The sequence below is a fragment of the Gekko japonicus genome, unplaced genomic scaffold, assembly GCF_001447785.1.
Source record: "Gekko japonicus isolate JY-2015 unplaced genomic scaffold, Gekko_japonicus_V1.1 scaffold106, whole genome shotgun sequence".
Lineage (NCBI taxonomy): Eukaryota > Metazoa > Chordata > Lepidosauria > Squamata > Gekkonidae > Gekko > Gekko japonicus.
The window spans coordinates 1,772,211-1,793,027 of NW_015170890.1; the positions used below are offsets into that span (position 1 = coordinate 1,772,211).

General features: G+C 41.7%; 1 protein-coding gene across 3 annotated transcripts in view; it reads left to right on the forward strand.

Annotated features, from left to right (window-relative positions):
* Positions 1–328: 328 nt before the first annotated feature.
* Positions 329–20,817, forward strand: part of CNOT10 (CCR4-NOT transcription complex subunit 10) — a 30,540-nt gene continuing 10,051 nt past the window's right edge. The window contains exons 1-13 of one of the 3 annotated variants that reach the window (XM_015418399.1): positions 329–573; positions 1,440–1,534; positions 3,183–3,344; positions 4,930–5,080; positions 5,742–5,884; positions 6,271–6,357; positions 7,505–7,588; positions 9,198–9,315; positions 11,531–11,680; positions 13,722–13,924; positions 15,212–15,333; positions 16,587–16,763; positions 17,643–17,723. In XM_015418399.1, coding sequence (XP_015273885.1) covers positions 552–573; positions 1,440–1,534; positions 3,183–3,344; positions 4,930–5,080; positions 5,742–5,884; positions 6,271–6,357; positions 7,505–7,588; positions 9,198–9,315; positions 11,531–11,680; positions 13,722–13,924; positions 15,212–15,333; positions 16,587–16,763; positions 17,643–17,723 — 1,595 coding nt within the window. In that variant the 5' untranslated portion in view covers positions 329–551. The remainder of the gene's footprint in view (positions 574–1,439; positions 1,535–3,182; positions 3,345–4,929; positions 5,081–5,741; positions 5,885–6,270; positions 6,358–7,504; positions 7,589–9,197; positions 9,316–11,530; positions 11,681–13,721; positions 13,925–15,211; positions 15,334–16,586; positions 16,764–17,642; positions 17,724–20,817) is intronic. The other 2 variants (XM_015418400.1, XM_015418401.1) reach the window with 2 other exon arrangements.

A 20,817-nucleotide genomic window follows, 5' to 3' on the forward strand; every position in this document is an offset into this window, starting at 1 on the left:
CACCCTTGTCTGAGTTCTCGTGGCTTTTTAAAATTAAAAAAACAAACAAACCCACCGCGGTTATTCAAAGTAAAGAAACTGCAGAAGGGGAAAATAAATCGAAATTTATGTCTTATTTAAAATCATTTTTGGGTGGAGATTTAGCATAAAAAAAAAAAGGTCCGGCGTGCACGATTGAATTGAGTCCCGGTGACCGACCGCTTCCTATCTCCATTCATCTCACGTCACCAATCACGTGCATCGAGGTGTTCTTCTCCCGCCTCCACTGTGGCTCCGCCCCTATGCTTGGATGAAAGAGCCCGCCCCTCTGCCTAGTGTGATGCGACGAGGCTGAGAACGTCTCAGGATAGAGGTTTCCCTTCCCTTTGAACCCGGAAGCAAACGTGGTTCCTGTCAGAAGCTGTGGGGGTAAAACTTAGCCGATCCCCGCAGCCCCCCCTATTGCGTTTCCGAGGCAGGGCCGTTGTTGAGGCGACGGAGGCCGGGCGCTGAGGTCCCTGGAGAGTGTTTTTAATACCGCGTGCGCGCTTCCGCCGGGGTCGGTGGCACAAATGGCAGCCGACAAAGGAGGAGGTGAGTACAAAGGAGGGTTCTCCGCCTCTCGCAGATGGGCTCTTTCTTCATTCTCCCTCCAGGGCGAGAGAAGTGGGGAGGGGGGATTCTTTGATGTAGTGGCGGAACGATACTTGCGTTAAGCGTAGGTCTGAGTCCGTCTCCATTGGATGGAAGAGCGTATTCCTCCGCGTGGCTCTGGAAAGACCGGCGCGCATTCCAGCAGAGGATTGCCCGGTGTGGGAATTCTCCAAGCATTTAAAAACAAAAAACACTTTTGCAACGTGTGTTTGTGGTAGTTCTTTTTTTTCCCAAAAGGAGCTACCTTGAAGCTCAATTGGTAGAAGGCGAGGTGCAAATCTTTTAAATAAAAGGCTGAAGTCAAGAGAGCTCACCGTCTGTCTTACCCACCCTCCCTCCCATTTAAATGTTTCAGAGCTTATTTTAAGTGTGGCATTCAGTTCTGATTCTAGTGGCGCTAAATCTTAAACGTGTGTAACTTTAACCATACTGCTGTTTAAGTCCTACCTTTCAGTGCACATAACAACTACAGCAAAATCGTTCTGCCTTCATTCATTGGTGTGCACATAAGGTATTCATACAGAATATGTTTTGCCTAATTGGCTCGTGTGTTCACTACTGTACCAAGCAAATCATCCCCCACCCAAACACTTAAGTTGCTTCCTGAAGTATTCATTCAGCCTCTAGTCCTTAATGCCATAAAAATAGAATCATTCCAAATTATCTCAAATTACAGTTCAGAGAGTTAGAATTGCTGTATTTGGTATGTATGATTAAGAAGAATGCAACATGAACAAACTTTTTTCTTTAAATGGCTTGAAAACATAGTTGGAATTAATTATTGCTTCTCAACACCCCTCTTGTAGATCAGGGAGCAGAGAAACATGAAGGTACAGGTTCCACTTCTGGGATCACTGACCAAGAAAAGGAGCTATCAAATAGTGCACTGCAAGCTTTTATGGTAAGGTAATTCTTGAGGTGGTAAATAATTTTTTAAAAAATGTTAGCATATTAAAACAATCTATACTGGCATATTTTACCATAAGATGTTAGATCTTCTGCACTCTCTCTACACTTAAGTATCTTTGGTAAAGTTGCAAGAACACCGTAAGATAGCCTGTGGAGGGCAAATAGAATAATTACTGTTACTTCACAATGTACTTGACATCAGTGACTTGTGAAGCATCCTTAGAGATACATTGTTGAGGCACTCTTGTATCCAGCTTTGCTTATGGAAGCTCAGTTGGTGATGGTGCTCAGCAGTGCCTTTTATTTATTGGCTGTGCCCCTTTCTAGAGAACAAGGCCCCAATTACTCTCACCTTTATAATCTCAGAACTTGCTGTTGCAGTGGGCATTAAATGAGCCTTCTGTTGAGACATAGCTAGTGGAGAATGTGACATATTGGGAGTAGTAATGAAACATGTGAGACTCAGTGCTTGCTGCTGACTTATTTTTGGCCGCAGATCAAAGGGTCAATAATCATTTGGTGTACTTATGCTAATGTTTGCTATGTTCTACTATATTACTGATGTATACTTATTATGGATTTTTTTCTGAGGCTTATTGAGCTTCCGTTTATGGCAAGGAAGTATGCAGTTTGTAGAAAAGTAGAATAATGCTTTTTGCTTTAAACTATACTAATTATTTCTAAAGCAATTGCATGAAAAATACCTTGTAGTAATAACTCCATCCTAGGTAGTCCTGTGAGTTAGATCACCATAGTGTTCCCATTTTACAGATAAGAGAACTGAAGGAATGTTCACTCTCAACACCTTAAGTCATTGTTGTATACAGATTTCCATCTTGAGATCAGTAAAACTAATCTGTAAAGAATCTTCAATGTAAGGGTGTAAAATTGCTTTCGGCATAGAACTACGCTATGAATTTCCTCTCAAATCTGTACACCCCACTCATTGGGGTGAGGTCTGACAATGTGAGAAAAGTGCAGGTCTGCTGAGCTTTCTACTGTAGCAGTCCTTTTAAAAAAAATCAATATTGTTCAGGCTGTCAGCTTGGAAGAACTTGCTTGCCATTTTAGGAAGGGGAAAAAATGAGCAAAGGCAAAGTTGCTGCAGGAGAGGCACGGGAGTCTCGCGGATTTTCCGGGCGCGATCTCACCCCAACATCTGGGAAGCGCAGTGCTCCCGTGGCTCCTCGCAGAAGGTGCGGAGTTAAAAACTAGTACCTACGAGGTACTAGTTTCCTGAAACCCTGGGCCAAGGGTGGGCGTTTGATCGCGTTCCCGGTGGACTTACGTGGCATCCGGCGCCCGCCGCTGTTCATCTCCACAGGTTGCAGAACAACACCCAACAGCGAATGCGCACAAAGAGCTAGTGCGATTGCGTGGCGTGGCTTCTGTGCTGCGCTGCAGGATACCCGTCTGGTCGTCATCTCCCCCAAACCACGGGACCTCGACCGGGATGTGCGCTCGGGCGGCCGCGCATTAGTTACCTTCGGGGCAATTAGCCACGCCTCCCCCCGCGATATCCGGCCCTTGTGATTGGGGCCAAAGTCACTTTCCCCAAATTAGCAGCGATTGCTTTGAAATTCTAGGTTTAATAACGTATTTTGTCTCAAATCTTATGTTTTCAATTGTGTTGTTTACAGGCTGGAAATTATGAGACATGTCTGCAGCACCTTAGCTGCCTGCAAGAAATAAACAAAGATGATTACAAAATAGTTTTAAACATGGCAGTAGCAGAGTTCTGTAAAAGCAATCAGACAACAACAGATAACTTGAGACAGACATTAAACCAGCTGAAAAACCAGGTATATTTTAAAGCTTTGCCTCGTGTTAGTATTTTTCTTTCTTTGGTTGCACCCCTTGTACTCTGTAGAGATGCTTCTCAGAGGTGGCAGTTTTTCCAAAAGGGACTAGAATGGTCTTGCACAACTAGACTTTATAGGGACCTCTGTGATTCTTTCCTCCTTGGAATTTTTTAAACCAAAAATAGTGTAAGCAGACTGTGGGTCTCTGTGGAGGAAAGAGAAGGTAGTGGGGAAGGCAGGTTAATTCCTGCAGCTCAGAACTGCCATTCCCAATCATCTATTTCTCCCCAGGGCTGGTTCGTTGGCCAAGCAGTCACTTGAGGGTGCTGTGTGGGAGACTCTCTGTAGCCCCTTGAAGCTGCAAGGGCACAAAGTGTGTGTGTGTGGGGGGGTAATGCTAGGCTTTTCCTTTACTGCTGCTGTCCTCCTCCAGTGGGCTGCAAAGATTTTCTGGGGTCCTGTGGGCCCAACATTATAACTGAGGAAGGAGTGTGTTCCTCTGCTTATATCGTTGCCCATGTTGCATGGCTGGAGAGGTCCTGGGCAGCCTGCCTTGAAGCTGGGTGGTGGCACATGGGCGGAGCCCCTCCCTCACCTCCTCTTTCCTGGCCTCAAGAGGGGCCATCATGGAGGTGGGCAGGCAGTGGCGAGTACATGCCACCACTTCCACTGCTCTCCCATTGCTTGGGGTAGCTAAATGAGTTGAGAGTCAGCCCTGTATCCCCGGTGAGTACAAAAACAGTGATTTTCTGTAACATCTAACTTGTTCTTCAATCTGTTTTGCATGGTGGATGGATCTGATAAGATCAAATGTGATATAAATATTAATTATTGAAGGACGCAGTCCTGTGCACACTTCCAGATGCACCTTGTGTCTGTAGCATTTTATCATTTCTGCATTTTGCATGTTCAGGTACTTACAGGACTAATCCTGTGATAAATAAGAATCGGGTTTATTCATTATATTAAAAGCCTTTACATGTGACAAATGGAGAACTAGCCCACTTGGAATAAAAGAAGAGCCCTTTTATAAGAGCGGATGTTTGTCTTTAGATGTCTTGCCATGTCATGAGATGTGTTATTTAATTATTTTGTAACCTTTGGGATGAGAAACGCACTAAAGTAGGAATCTGCAATTGGTGGCCCCTAAGTGATGCTTCTACCTTATTTGTTGGTGAACCAGAGGCAGCAATGCTTATCCCTTGGCATGCTGGCAGGACACTTGTCACCTGTGTGTATATAAATAGAGGCTTTTGTCCATCATTTCTCACTGCCTGAAAAGGTACTTCAGCAAAACTAGTTATCAGTCAGGGTGATCACTCAAAATCAAAACCTGTTACTTTCGTTTTTAAGTTGAGGGTAGAAAGTCTACAGAAGACAAACTTCTATGTCATATATTAATGTTAATTCTTTGTCTTGTAATTTGTCTTTGTGTATTGGTGCGTTCTGAAATCCTTTGTCAGGCCTTAGTAGTAAACATTTATGGTTACCAATTTGTGTCACCAGCCAGGTGTTGTTTTCATTTGTCAACAGTGCAGGCAGATTGGATCCTACAGAGCTGTGTTGTACTTTTTGTCCCCTACAGGTTCACTCAGCTGTTGAGGAAATGGATGGCTTAGATGATGTTGAAAACAGCATGCTCTACTACAACCAGGCTGTTATTTTGTATCATCTTCGGCAATACACTGAAGCCATAATTGTTGGAGAGAAACTTTACCAGTTCATAGAGCCTTTTGGTACGTTGGTAGAAAGGGAGAGGTTCCTGGTATGAGTTTCCCCCCTCAATGAATGAGCAGATTAGATGTTTTAATTTAACTTTTAATAGCTGGTGAGCAACATAGTGATTCAGATATTTTTGTTGATCCTAATTAGTTTGTTAAATGCATTAATGCCATGAGAAGCATTTAATATGTCTTAATTTCACTGCTAAACTTAAAACTCTTTTAGTGTCAGAGAGATATCACCTGTAATGGTAAAGTCCAACAGCCTATGGTCCTTTTGGCCAGTTCCCAAATAAAGTATACAGTATGCATTAATTTCTTCTTAAGAGAAGCTGTACAATAACAAGTGTAGAACCATCTGTTTTTCTGTAAAAATGTAAGTAAATAAAATGCCACAATCGCAGAAGCAAATATGCTGTTGGATAAGCAGCCACCTTATGTTCACATACTCCTGTGCCCGTAAAGAGATCAGAAATGTGCAGGATCTAATTTATTATTTTAATCACTTGTACAAGTGGTATTTTGTTGCACTGGGTGTTTTTCATAATCGATAACTAAAACTGTTTTGAGTTTGTTTGATGTCAAAAATGTGCTTCCAGGATATGCTTTTTCCTGTGGTAGAATTCTAGAACCCTTTTGGAATGGCTTTATTGTGTTTTCTTGTCTTTTTGTGTAGAAGAGAAATTTGCCCAGGCAGTGTGTTTCCTGCTTGTTGACTTGTACCTGCTGACTTGGCAAGCTGAGAAAGCCTTGCATCTGCTGGCTGTGCTAGAAAAAATGATTTCACAAGGAGGCAACAACAAAAATGGGAAAAATGAGGTGGGTCTGGCAGAAGGCAGAACATACGTGGTAATTTAAAAGTCCTTGTAATTCTTAACGTTTGACTGCTGTTTGAAATTACTGTGGAATTGATGTAATCTTGCTTTTGATTGGTGGTTTTATTCTTGTACATGATGGGTATTCTTTTTCGTAAACCAAATACTAAGTCATCTGGGGCAAAGGATATGGGCATTTTAAATGAATAATTTGGTTTGGACTATCAACCAAGAAACTGTAAATGCCATGTGAATCAGTCTTTATTCGTTTTCTTCAATAATGCTACTAAAGGTGGCGGTTACACTTTCAAGAGTTATGGGGTATTTTTCTGTAATGAGTTAGTTGGCTTTGCAAACTGACAGTTGTTTCACCTTTCAATTTGTGATCAGACAGGTAATAACACTGGTAAAGAAGCTTCCAATCACAAAGCTGAAAGTGGAACTCTTACAGAGGCTGCTAAATCTAAAATACATCAGGTAGGACCCAATCTGGGGCTGTTTCACTTAAACATGTTCTACTTAAACATGGGTGTCATTTTGAAAGATGCTGCTTGCTGCTTTGCATTCTTTTAATTGCCTTGGGGATAGTTCACAGACATGAACTAGAGGTTTAATTTATCTTCACAATTCTTCCTATACATTTACTATGTTTTGACTAGATTGACCTTCATACAGCTCAGGCCACTGATGCCTGGCTGCTGCACTTTTAGTAGGCTTGCACTTTTACTAGCCACTATGGTTGCAGAAACAGCTTCTATTCACCATATCTGCATCTAGTCCCATTTGCCTCAGAGTTTCTCATCATACTGTATATAAAAGTTGCCAAATAGATGAAATGTTGCCAGTTTGCATATTTAACCTGAGTATTTGTACATTTTGTAAATGTCATCTCTTTGTTTTATACTTCTTTAGATTCCCCAGATTGGGAACAGACTAGTAAGAAATGGTTATGCCACAGTGCTTGAAATGGATACACACATGGTCATAAGAAAAGAAGAGCCCTGCAGGATCAGACCTGGGGTTCATATATTCCAGCATCCTGTTTCAAACAGCGGCCAGCCAGTTGTCCTGAACAGCCAAAAAACAGGGCATTGAGGCTGAAGCCTTCCAGTGAGGTCTTTTAGAAAGTGCTAGCGTGAGTTTAGCCCTGACCTGGATGGCCCAGGCTAGCCCGATCTAATCAAATCTCAGAAGCTAAGCAGGATCAGCCCTGGTTAGTACTTGGGTGGGAAACCACCAAGGATGTCCAGGGTCGCTATGCAGAAGAAGGCAATGGCAAATCACCTCTGAATGTCTCTTGCCTTGAAAAATCCAACAGGGTCACTGTAAGTCAGCTGCAAGTTGACGGCACTTTTACACACAACACACACACACACACATTGTGATTTTAATTTTAATTACCAACATTGCTTATGATATGTTTCTTGGATTCTTCATTTAAAAGTTATGAATTAATGTTAAATTACCAGTTCAGAAGAGTTGAAACTGTTGAATTGAACCTTATCAAGCAAGCAAAATTACAATATATTATATTCCAAGTATGGTATTCAAAGCAACATAATTTCAAAGTAGCCATCATGCCTTTAATACAGTACGATTAAGATGGCTTTTCAATTTTCTACAGTACAAGGTGCGAGCCTATATTCAGATGAAATCTCTGAAAGCATGCAAGAGAGAGATCAAGTCAGTCATGAATACTGCTGGAAATGTAAGTACCCCAAATTGTTAACATTGGAAAAGGGAATTCTTGAGAAATGCAAGCCTATAACTGATCTGTTATAGCGTTTAAAAAGGCAGAGCTTTAAGTTGAGGCGCTCAGTCTCCTTCCTGCCTGTACATGAGGCCTGGGTGTGGCCAGAGGCTTTCAGAAGAAAGGAGGGGAATTTGGGGGGGGGGGGGAAGATGTTGCCAGCAGCAGCACAACTCACCTGTGTATTTGTCTGGCCTGCAGGTACACGGGTTGGGCATGGCCGAAGGGCTTATGGTTGCCAACCTAATAAAGCTTTTGTGTTCCTTCTGCATCTTTTACATTCTTAATGTTTCTTGGAAATTTCTTTAACCCTCTTTGGGTCCCTCAGGAACATAGAAATGCGTAGATTATAAAATCAACAAGAGCTTGAAACACGCTTCAGCATGTTTTCTCAATTGAGCTAAAAGGGGTATGAGCGGGACATCTCCTTATGAAATGGATTTACGTAGGACTATCTGTTCAAAATGGGCCATTGTTTTCTGTCCATCACTCTGGATTGTTGTGCTACTCTTCTTACTCATTAAAGTTTGTAAACCTTCTACTGTAGCTCTTGACACTTCAAGGTAGCTTGACTGATTTGTTATAACTTTACTTGCTTTTCACACACACACCCCCAAAAACACAAACAAACAACCCAAGGTCCTGAAGCTGCTTACAGAAATTAAAATCTGTTTTGGTTTAAAAGGTGTTAGTAGAAGGGGTTTTCAGTGAGGTTTCCTGGCATACATGATGAGAAGGGCTCTTACTTGCTGCTGTTTCTCCCTCTGGTCCCATTGTTGACAGTGGATATGTAGGAGGAACCTAGCAGTTCGAAAGCAAGAAATTGCAAGTAGATAAATAGGTACCACTCCAGTGGGAAAGTAACAGTGTTCCGTGCACCTTTGGTGTTTAGTCATGCCGGCCACATGACCACGGAAATGTCTTCGGACAGCGCTAACTCTTCGGCTTTAAACGGAGATGAGCACCACAACCCTAGAGTCGGATTTGACTGGCTTGCGAGCAAGGGAACCTTTACCTTTACTTTTTATGTAGGAGGAAGGGAGCTTTCAGTTTGTGCTAGATCCAGGTGGGGGGATGGATGGAGGGGCTTCTAGCTGCTGACTCTTTTTCCTGTGACCAGAATGATGATGCGTGATAGCAGAGCTAGGAGACATTTTCCATCAATTACATTTAGTAGATTGTTTTGCCACAAAAATGTTACACTTAAACGTTAGTCCTAGTACTTCATAGAGTTCTGATAGTGGTATATGAGCAGTTTTGCAAAGTCCTTTATGATCTAGCATCCTTTTAGAGAGGCTGGGACCCTGGGTTACCCCTCCTATGCCATGTTTTTTATTATTTCCTAGCTGCTTCTCTTTTGTGTGGTTTTGAATTCTTGCTGCCCTGGTAAAGTTTTTCTCCTTTGATGCTTGTGTAGAATGTCCTCTCTGGTGGCTTTCTGGTTGACAGATGTGATGCCATGTCATAGGCAGCCCCCCGCTTCTCCCATTTAGTAACTGAAGCACTAAGCTACGCTGCCAGCTCCTTCCTTCAAAATATCAGTAACTGGATTTTGTTCCCTTCCCAGTCTGCTCCTTCTCTGTTTCTGAAAAGCAACTTTGAGTATTTAAGAGGGAACTATCGGAAAGCGGTAAAGCTGTTGAACAGCTCAAACATTGCTGAGCATCCAGGATTTATGAAGACAGGTAATATAAATTTCATGTTCACAAACAGGACACCATGCAGTATTTTTATTCCTTTTCTTTGCATCAATTTGAAGTGCTCTTATGTTTATTTGTTTCTGTTTACAAAATCTGTGTCCCACCTTCCTGCCCTTACAAGCTTTCAGTGGCTAACAATTCAAAACATACATGATTAAGTTGTTTTAAAACCATTAAAATCAACCCTCTTTATAGATACAAGTTTCTCAACATATACTTTTTTCTTAATTTTGAATACTGTTTGAAAACTAAGATCTCTAAGCATTGTACTAGTCAACATAAGATTATTGAAAGCCTGTTCTGAAATATGCTCCTTTGTAGCGATGCTTTCTGGTGAGAGCAACTTATATTTTTACTTCTTGTACAAATATTTAATTTCTTGCTAACCCCAGTGAATTTAATTGTGTTAAGGACTAGCTCCAGTTACTTTTTGTGGAGGGATGGTGTCTTGTTTCACTGAATCTTCATATTCTAAGCGTTTCTATCCTGGGAAGGTTTAGCTAAAATACCAAGCCCTGTTTTTTGGGTTGACTGGCAGCTGCTGTTCTGCCTATATAGTTGATGATCTTCTTACACACACTCAGGTTTTTAAGCTGCACAATTTATATTGGTAATGCACTCTCCACTACTGAAGCTAGTTAATCTTTTTCACAGCGTGTAACTGGATTAACTTGCATTTAGTTTATACAATGTAAGAATTTTTTTTCTTGCAAAAACCATCTGTCATCACACTGCACATGTTTACACATGAAGTATCTAGGGAGATTTCAGATTAGTGTGCTTAAAGGAGTCAAAATACTCTGCTGTTTTAAAGCATGATGCACAATATATTCTCCAGACTTTTGTCACTCATTTAGTTAAAGAACTTAAGGTGGACACTTTGTGAATGAAATAGTTTTTCTTGGTAGTGGATTACTTTAATTACTTCATGAAACCAGCACAGGTGTTGAGTGTGGGCATGACTGCATGCCCACAGTTAAACTGCAAATTGCATAATATGGCATCTAAAGAAAACTTACTTGTGATTTAAGAAGCTATCCCATCAGAGCCTCCCTTGGTGTGTTGATTAGGAGAACACTAACTGATGCACTTGCAGCCACAGGTGCAGTTGGCTCCGGGGCTTCCCTTTGACTGGGATTTTAATCCCTTGGCAATACAAGCACACCTGGCAGCAGTATGCAAACAGTCTTGGGGGGGGGGGGGAACTGTGTCTCAGTGGTAGAGCATGTGGTTGCCATGCAGAAGTTCCAGGTTTTAGTTCCTGGTAAATCCTCTTAAAGAATATCAGGTGTTGAGATGCATCTTTCTCTGTCTTCTGCCAAAGAGCCAATATCAGAGTAGACGGTGCTGAATTAGATGGATCAGTGTGTGACCATATGAGATAGCTTTATATGTTCATAAAATAACATCTTTCTAGATTAGTGATCTCCACTAGCATCCATGGATGCCGTTGTGCCTGCTGATCTACTTCCTGGAGCTCACTTGTTTTTTCCTCAAAGCAAAGAGCAAGACCAGGCATTTCTCCATCCTCATTGGAGCAGGAAGTACTTCAGAGGACCCCATGAGGCATCATTTTGGGATCTGCAGAGAGCACCCATTTAGAAACAGCTGTCTCCTTCATAGGGCAATGCTTGGCTTAGAGCTTCCCAGCATTTTGCAGTTGTTTCACCATAGGAGTTGTTTTGTGATTGGTCCCACCTTCTGTGGCAGATAGTTTGTGATGGTACCTGCCTTTTCTCAAAACTCCAGATGTGCCCGCAAGCTTAGCAGGCTTAGGTTCCCCTTCTGTTGAAAGAGAAATCTGAAAGAATGAGGGGTTTTCCCCCACTAAACCTTGGAAACTAAAGGATTGGTGACTCAGGTAGATGATGGTTTCCACACTGGATGCTGTTGGGTTCCTTTGTTGCTCCATATTCTCCCTCTCCCTGCACATATGTATTTATGATTCTCAGCAGTCTTTTGATAGTACTTGACAAAGAAAAAACTGCAAATACTGAAACAGCATCTGTGACTAAAAACAATCAAGCACCAGTTAACTGAACGTTGTCATTTATTTCAATTTGAATATCTAATTTCAGAGTTATAGATAACCTTTCATTTGGGACAATATTTACCTATTCCACACTCTGGAAATGACTAATCAAATACCTATCAGTGATAAATTCTATCCCGACACTTTTTTCCCTTTAATTCTTCTTAGGTGAATGCTTACGATGCATGTTCTGGAATAATCTTGGGTGCATCCATTTTGCCATGGGGAAACACAATTTAGGAATTTTCTACTTTAAAAAGGCCTTACAGGAAAACGATAATGCCTGTATGCAGCTTGGAACAGGAGGCACAGACCCAGGTAAAGTAGGGCAATGAGAAAAACTTGCCATCTGGGCCACTGACTGGATTTATGGGCTGCAAAAATAGGTGAGAAATTGCTTCCTCATTCCTGTCAAGGTCAGGCCCTCTCATTAATTGTTTGGGATGCACTTCTAACATGCAGCATGCTCTTCAGTTACATAAGAGATTACCCGAGGTCTGCCTGAAGAATAGAGAGTGGTTTGTCTAAAATGTTTGTGTGCAGTGGGGTGTCTTAATATTTGAAAGAAATTGATTATGCACTGCTTTCATTTCATTCAAATAGACTTACAAGTGGTTGGATTTTCCATACTTACCTAAGTATCATCATTTGTGTGCTTGCTGTGTAAGTGCCAAATATATGCCCTACATATATATATATATTTATGCCGAAGTCCAGTCACTGCACAGAAGAATATCTTTCTTGGGCAGACAGTCAATCCTTAATAGTAATCTTAAACTGTAATTTGAAATAGAAACAAATAGGTAGTGAGTGTGACATTATTATGGTTTGGATGTACGCCCCATACAGAGAGCATATGTTAATCTGGATGAATTAATATAAGTAAACTTAATTTAAATAATTAACAAAAATTAATGTAAATACACTCTTCTCAGAGAAGTTAGAATCTGCAAGTTAGTACAAGTGTTTCTATAGCCAGCTAATCCCAATAAGAAATTATTCATACAAGTGGTTCAGGGAGTGATTAAAATGTGGAATTCACTACCAGAGGATGTTGTGATGGCCACAGGAATAAACAGTTTTAAAGGGAGATTAGATAGACTGATCCTCCACAAATCTATCAATGGCTACTAGCCATGGTGACTGAGGGGAACGTCTACATTCAGAGGCACTAAACCTCTGAATCCCAGAGCCAGAAGGCAACCTCAGGGGAAAGCCTTGGCCTTTATGCCCTATTGTTGGCCCTCCAGAGGAACTGCTTGGCCACTGTGTGAGACAGGACGCTGGACTAGATGAACCATTGGTCTGATCCAGCAGGGCTCTTCTTATGTTCATCAATGTACCATATCTGAAAAGAGGACACATGGACGTCTTTTTCTATTATTCTATCCTGGTAGAATTTTTCTTTTTCCAGATGTGGCTGCTGCAGTATCCCATTATTTCTCCGTTTCATATGTTAATAGAAACTCCCTCCCTGGAAAAGATGTTAAAAAGCCACATCTGCCTCAAACTTGTGAGGAGAGTTGTTTGAACACTCTGTGCTTACACTTATTTTGAATATAAACAGTAATTTTTAAAATATAAACAGTAATTTAGTATATTACTTTGAAAGTTCACCACATTTAAGTGTTACTGTAAGGCAAAGGTGTGTCCACCCCTAAGACAATGTGAAGATGTTCAGGCAGAGTAGGACTGATGCAGGATCAGCCCATCCTTCTAAACAGAGGGTAAGAAGACGTGATGTGTTGCCCTCCTTGCCGCCTTTATTCCTTTCACCAGCCTCTTGTGGGAAAGCAGCAGATGTCATCCTTATTGATGGAGAGCTGCTGTGATACCTCTGGGCTGTTGCATGCCTCACAGTTTCTTTCAGTTGGCGATTCTGTCAGCAGCATCAGACATGTGCTCTGCAGTGGAGTAGAGAAACACTCTGAAGTTGCATCCAGAGGCCTCAGCAGTTCCCCAGGAGCTTGGGGCTTTGTCCAGATTACAGTTTCCAGCAGTCCTAATTACTGCATTCATATTTAATTAAGACACTGAAGCTAAATACATTAAGAGTTGCTGTTATGATGGAAGAGGGAAGGGAAATGGTCAATTAACGAAAATCGGCCTAAAATGTAGCATAAGTCGCTATTTCTTATCCCAGAAATTAATGCAAAATATCCTTTTGGGGTAGCTGTATGGACAAACAGTGTAAAGCGGTAGATGTTGACAGTTATTAATAGTGTGTCTCACTTAGCTCTGAAGTGGTTGGGCTTTGGGTGCTGGTTAATTTAATCTGTTCATTTATGGCCCTTGTTCAGCAGTATCTTTTTTCTTTTGGTTTTTATTAAAGTTGGTATATCTGATCCTCTTTTCACAGGCAAAAAATTTTCTGGGCGGCCCATGTGCACCTTATTGACCAACAAACGTTACGAGTTGCTGTATAACTGTGGCATTCAGCTTTTACACATTGGGAGGCCACTAGCTGCTTTTGAATGTCTGATAGAAGCCGTGCAAGTTTATCACTCGAATCCCCGCCTCTGGCTGAGGATAGCAGAATGCTGCATTGCTGCCAATAAAGGAGTAAGGTTCTTTCTAATCAGAAGTGGCTTTAAAGGCACGAGGAAGTAATGAGTGCAGTGCTAGGGGAAAGGAAGGGGGTTGTATGCATTGGATCCTACAGTCCCTTCATCCATTTGCTGCTTAGATAACTAGGTAAACAACCTGCTGTTCTGGTTTCTTACTGAGGAAAAAATATTTTCAAATCCACTGGGTAATTATTAAAAGGGTGTATTGGAACTAAAAATGTGAATGGCTGGTAAACTATTAGGCAATTTCCTTATCCCTTAACACCGCCCCCATCCCCAGCACAGCCTGTAATGCAGCCTATGGCTTGCACTTTCTACTATGTATATAGAACGGCTTCTGTATATAATGATGGGAACATCCCTGACTTAATGCCTGATGGGAGTTGAGGTTTTAGTCAAATTGAGTGAAATTGGGCACTAGGCGGATAAACAATTCAGGAGTAATGTTTGTATTATTCAGGCTGAGAGTCTTTGTATCTATAATCTAGTGAAACAGACTGAAGAATGGCTTAATGTATGTTTTGGCCTAGTAAACCCAGTTCAATTAAAGTAGCACAGAGCAGCTGTGCTAGTAACAAAATGAGGACCATCCCGTTTTCCTGTAAGAGCCTGATAGAATAGTGGAGGCTTGGAGTATAAATTGGGGTACTAAGCATTTCTTTCTTTCTTACAAAAGGGGTTATTTGAGATCTGAAGAGCCAGTGTGTTTAATGTCTTAGGCTAATACTGTGAACACTTGGGTTCCAGTCCCCCCTTGGCCCCGAAACTCATTGGGAGTCCTTGGGCCAATTACGCTCTGTCAGCCGAAGCTAGCTCCTGGGGTTGTTGAAAGGATAAAATAGGGGAGGGAGGAAAGGATAAAACAGAGGAGGAAGGAAAGGTGTATGAGGCATGTATAGTGTGCTCACCCCCATTCGTAGGTATCACTCTGAGTAGAGAAAGGACAAAAAAGTGCAATTTCAGGGTGCTAAGGCCGTGGTCTGTTCCATCTTTGACCATGTGAATTGCATAGGAGCAGATCACTTTCAACAATGAATCAGCTGAACTTGGAATTCTTTGTGTCCCTGTGAGAAACTGGCTTACTCTTCTGCTGTTGAGTATTAACCTACTGGAAGAACCTGTTGTGCCCAGAGTAAGAGGTCTCCCCTCCAAAAGAGTTGATAGTGCTACAGTATATAGATTTGCTGTGTACAGAACTTCAGTTGGAAGGAATAAATATGAACAGGCAGAGAAATTCCAGCCTTTATGCAGTATGTATGACTCTTGATGTTTTTCCCTCTAGAGTTCAGAACAAGAGACAAAAGGCCTCCCAAGCAAAAAGGGCATTGTACAGTCTATTGTCGGCCAAGGATATCATCGTAAAATAGTCTTAGCATCCCAATCTGTACAGAACGTTGTTTATAAGTAAGTGCTACTTTGTGGATTTTTTGTTGCTGTTCTTCAAAAGGGGAAAAAACGATTGGTTGGCTAGGAAAAAAAAGGAATCTGCAGTACTTAAGCAAGTTATTCTGATACCTTGCTTACCAGCAGTTGATTTAGTACTAATCATGGTAATACAGATACTTTGGTATACAGTGGCTGCGGTCACACGCAACATTAGCCACGCAAGAGATACGGAAGACAAGCGGAGTTTCCGGTCGCGATCTCACCAGCACATCTGGGAAGCGTAGCGCTTCCGTGGCACAACTGAGGCTTCCTGCCGAAAAAGCGCAGCAAAAAACTAGTACCTTGGAGGTACTAGTTTCCAGAAACTGCGGGGCAAGGGCGGGCGTCTGATCGCGTTTCTGGTGGTATCCGGCGCCCGCCCATGTCCCCTTGCGGAAAAGGGTTTATTTTTCCCCACGTCTCCGTGGATGCGCACACGCACCCAACGGAGCATGCGCATTCGTAGTGTACACAAAAAAAGAAAACCAGTTCGCCGCGCCGCGCGCTTCTTCATTGCGCGCAGGCGTGTGTTGTGATCGGCACCTCTCCCTTGCCATGGAACCTCCACAGTACCTCCACAGAACCTCCACAGTAGGTCTGATCGCTTTACTGCATGTTAGTTTGCCCCGGGGCAAACAGCCACACTTCTCCTCTGCAGTTTCCTGCCCGTGTGACAGGGGCCAGTGTTGTTTTTCCCCAAATGGAGCTGGCAATAATGAAATTAATATGTCCAGCAGAGGTCTTTTTTGTATGTTTAAGATATTCCAAAATTTTGTCCCCTTGAGTATGCATTTTGCTTTGGAGTAGGAAGGGAACTTGAATTTAGAATCTCATCAAACCTGTTAAGTAATGTATTGGGGGGGATTTCCCAACAAAAGTGTCCCAGCTTTGTGTAAAGAATTGTGGTCTCAAGAACTAATGATGCTGCTATTTTGATTGCAGAACCTAAGGGTCCTCATTTTGGTAGCACTGTTAATGTGCCATGCACTTGCACAGCTTGGCATATGTGTTTGATGCTGCCTTTCCTTGGCAGACTGGCAGGAATCAGTATACATAAGCCTCCTCTGAGGCTTCTCTATTAATTTGCCTTTGTACATTATCAGTGCAAGTACAACTTCAAGGAGGAACATATTTCCAATAAATAAGCTGCTGTTTTTTTACTTCTAATTCTGAAAGCTTTATATACTGTAATAGAGTACAAAGAATGCCAGTAAGCTTTTTCTCTTTTAAAGTGACGGTCAGTCTTCAGCTATACCTGTAGCCAGCATGGAGTTTGCAGCAATTTGTCTGAGAAATGCCTTATTGCTGCTTCCTGAAGATCAGCAGGAATCAAAGCAGGAAAATGGATCTAAAGTCGGTAACCAGTTGGGAGGAAATAACGAGAACAATGAGAACAGTGAAGCATGCAGGTAAGAGGGCAACAAGGAAGGGGCATGCCCTTTGTTTTGCCCGTCTCTTTTGCCCATGGTAGCTCCACTCGTAACCATGGTGCTATATAGGTTAAGGGGAAGGTTGAGATAGTAGAAAGAACATGTTAGTAAGCAAAAGTACTATTGAAAAAAGATGCTAAAATTTACCATCAGAAGATGTACTCATTTTGTTATGTGTCTGAACACAATCCTACTGTGTATGAAAGACAGGGATTCTGTGTTCTGTCGCTAAGATTTAGTTTTCCCTGTTTGGTAATGACTTAGTTTAAATTCTTGCCTTTGACCTTATCCACCTATACGTTATATGGAATGAAGATCCTGCTAAATCTTTATAGCTTGGGTGACAGAAGATGAGCAACTGAAAGCCCGAAGCGACTAAGAAGATCCTGGCTGGGGGTGATAGAGTTTCTTGACCAGATCGGAGTCCACAAAACCGAGTTGCCTTCTCCTCTGATTTTCATGACATTCTGGAATTAAGAACTTGTCCTATTTAAATCAGTTCCTCTTTGTCCATTTCAGGATGAAAGTGGTTCTATTTTTGTTTTATGGCAAGTTGGATGAAAGATGTTCATAAGAAATATAGCCTACTCAGTGCCTCTTTCTATAACCTACTGAAGAAGCTATTTTTATTTTACTGTGCAACAGCTGTCACGCTATCCCCTTTTTAGTACTGCTTTTAATAGTGTTTTTTCTACTTTTGTACAGTCCTAAATACTGGTCTGTTTCCTTCTCCTTTCACCTTTTTAGCATGCTAAACTTGTGCTGTTTTTGTTTAGAAGAAGTTAATGTCCTGATTGCTGATACCCTTTTATCCAAGCTGGGGACATTACTGCTCATGCTGTCTTGTTTTCATTTCAGCAGTAAGAGTCACGAAGGAGACAAATTTGTCCCTGCGCCACCATCCTCGCCTCTCAGGAAACAGGAACTGGAAAATTTAAGGTAGGTTGTAATAACTCCAAATACAGAATTAAAATGTGGTGGTCTTTTTGCCCTGGTTTATAATTATTTCCACACATGTGAAACTTTCCTACAATATAATCTGGTACTTTCATATCTTTCTGACACAAGTCCATATTCATGCGTGAAAATGGCTGCATCAGTGTGTGCTTCCCATTGACCTGGTGTGTGTTTGAACAGGGCTGTAGAAATGGGCATCCTAATTTATTCCCTCCTTATAGGACAGGTTTGCTCTTGAATGAATAGATTTGGGCATATCACAATGCAACCTGTAGTGATAGGCTGCTTTTGTAGTCTTTTGTTTAAGGAATTGGGCTGTGTGTTTTTCACTGATACGGATTTTAAACATAATGGTTGCACAGAACTGTAATTCCTCAAATGGAAGGTTTCGGTTGAAAGTGGATGTGTAATTCAAAGGCTGTGAGAATTATCTTGCATTTATGACGCGTACTGTGCTGTAAAAGAAAGATTATAATCTTTCTCAATCGTCTGTTGTTCTCTATTGATGAAACTTGACAGCTTGTCAAGAAAATCTTGTCATTACAACCAGAATTATTGTACTCTTTCCAGTAAGAATCGACATGATGGAAGAAAAACATTAGTTTAGCTCCTGCAAGTCTCACTCCAAGTGGTTAAAACTGAGAGAGCCTATTTTTGCTGCCCGCTGGGTGTTTTTTTTTAATCTCCTGGGTAACCAAAAATAAAGGTTCTTTGAGGCAATAGAGAAAACAGTCTTCAGTTTTTCATCATTCATTTGTTAAAAACTAGAGAGAAAAATGGAGTTTCAAATTATGTGCAGCATCACTTTGTGTTGCACTCTAGTGTTACGCTAAGGCCTTGGAAGTAGCTCATGTCCACCCTTGCGTGCCATTGGGCAGTATCTGGGTAAAGAGGGTTTGTGCATAACTGCAGCTTGTTAGTGGCTGTAAATTAAATGCCAATTAAAAAATGTATTGTTGGTTTAGTGGCAGGCCCATAGCTACAGTGGGGCATCTCGGGGCCACCCCCCCACACACAAATTACCGCCTAGGCCTCCCGAATTTTTGAAAATTTTATGTTTTACCAAACCATCACCCTGCCCTGCGAGTGCCAGCAAGCCCCAGCGCCTGGTAGAGGTAGCCCTGTGGGTAGGACATGGCTGGGTGAGTCAAGGGGGGATCCTGGGGATGTTTGGCTCATGGGGGGGTTGTGGGGGGAGGGTACCCTCAACTTACTTAAATGTCCCCTGAAGAAAAAAAATCCAGGCTGCACCTCTGTTTAGTGGGCAGTAAGCCTTTTTGGGCAGAATAGCTAGGGCACCAGTGCTTCACAATCATGGAAGAGGTGAAGGCTGCAAACCAGATCAGTGAACTCCATCCCATACTTTCCTGAGGCTGAACATTTCCATGGAGGCTGGTGGCCTCTGACAAATACCGTCTCCTGTAAACTAGCATGTAGTGTTTTCTTTTCTGATGTTTAGATTGACTGTCAAGGAGCAAGAGAACCTGTATTACTGTTTGTTTAATTTGGAGTCAACGTAGGACACTTTGAGTGTAGTCCTGTGCCGATTGACTCAGTGGGCTTGGACTGGAGTAGCTGTTCATAGGATTGCTAGTGTCCTCTTTTCAGGTAAAATATTTTGAAATGACATTTCTCAGGGAGTAATAGAAGCCCTTGGAAACAGGTGTAGATTGGGACACAATCCCTCCACTGTTCTCAGCTCATGGAAAGGCTTTCATGCATGCTTAGCGGCACTGGCAACTTGTTGCTGGTGATGCTACTGTGCCTTTAACAGTTGTCTGCTTTATGCAGAAATTTAGCAGATATTAAAGGTGTAAGAGACCCTGCTGGAGGAAAACAAATAGTAGTCATATGCTGGTGTTTCTCAGTTTTTTCATGTATATAGTAGCAGCTGTTTGAGCTCTGTTGGATGCTGCATCCACCATTCCATGTTGAGTAAAAAAGAAAAAGCACAACATAAGTTTGCTGACATGTTCTGAGAAGCTTAGATTAAAGGGCTTAAACAGAGTTGGTTGAATCCCATGGAAAATTTCTGCTAATGGAAAGGGGATTTTAGCTGATTCTTCCCTTGCGCTGTTTGGGGGCAATATTTCAGGGATCATTTCAGGCTGCAGTGTGGCTACAGAGGTAGAGAGGCAAGGAGTCATGTTTGCTCATTAAAATCCTTTTGATCAGCAGAGATTTCTCATAGGATCCATGCCAGTAAAATTCCAGGGGGCATATTTTTATTCACATTAATGTTGCTTCTAATTGTGGATGGAAAGAATCAAGTACATCTGAGGAAAACTTCAGGTTATTTTCAAAGCTTCGTGATAGATTAGTTTTTACTTAAGCTTCATTATTGTCTGTGGGGTTTTTTTTTGGGGGGGGTTCTAGTTAGCTTCGAGTTGGCATTTGGCTTAGGTAGTGTGTATTTCACTATGGTTCTACTTTTGAATACTTGTCAGTGATTGAGTTTGGTTAGCCTTCCATGTGGTGTAAGATTAATTCATCCCTCTAGTTGAATAGTTGAGGGCCAGTAAATTATCTTTGGGCTGACAGATCTTGTTGTCTAGTCATCACACAACAGGTTAGCTGATTCAGAATGCCAGCTTTTTCAAAAATAAAAATAAAAATCAGACTTATTCCTGTGAAAACAGATTTTGAGGGAGCAAAGACGCTCAAGAAAAGTAAAGATCTTTGTGGTCATTAAAGGCAGTCTATGGAGATGTGTCGAAATTCATATGGGTGGGGGAACAAAGTTTGTCTTCTCCCTTGGTATGCATGATTGGACTAACCGCCAGATCCAGTCAGACATTTTTGATTGCTGGACTAGGCAGATCTGACAATTATCAGCATTGTTGCAGCTACTTTGGTGTTCAGAATACCAATTTCTGTAGTGTGCATGTCTTTTTTGAAATTGGAATATCTAACCAGTTGATAAAGCAGTAGCAAGAGTGGTTGTCTTCCTGATAACACACCACAGGACTTTGTTGCCCTCTGCAGATTCTGTATCAGCTAAGAACCAACATTTAAGAGAACATATTATACACTTTCCAGGCTTGTGTTTTCAGTTTCTGCTGTGGGTGTTGCTGGT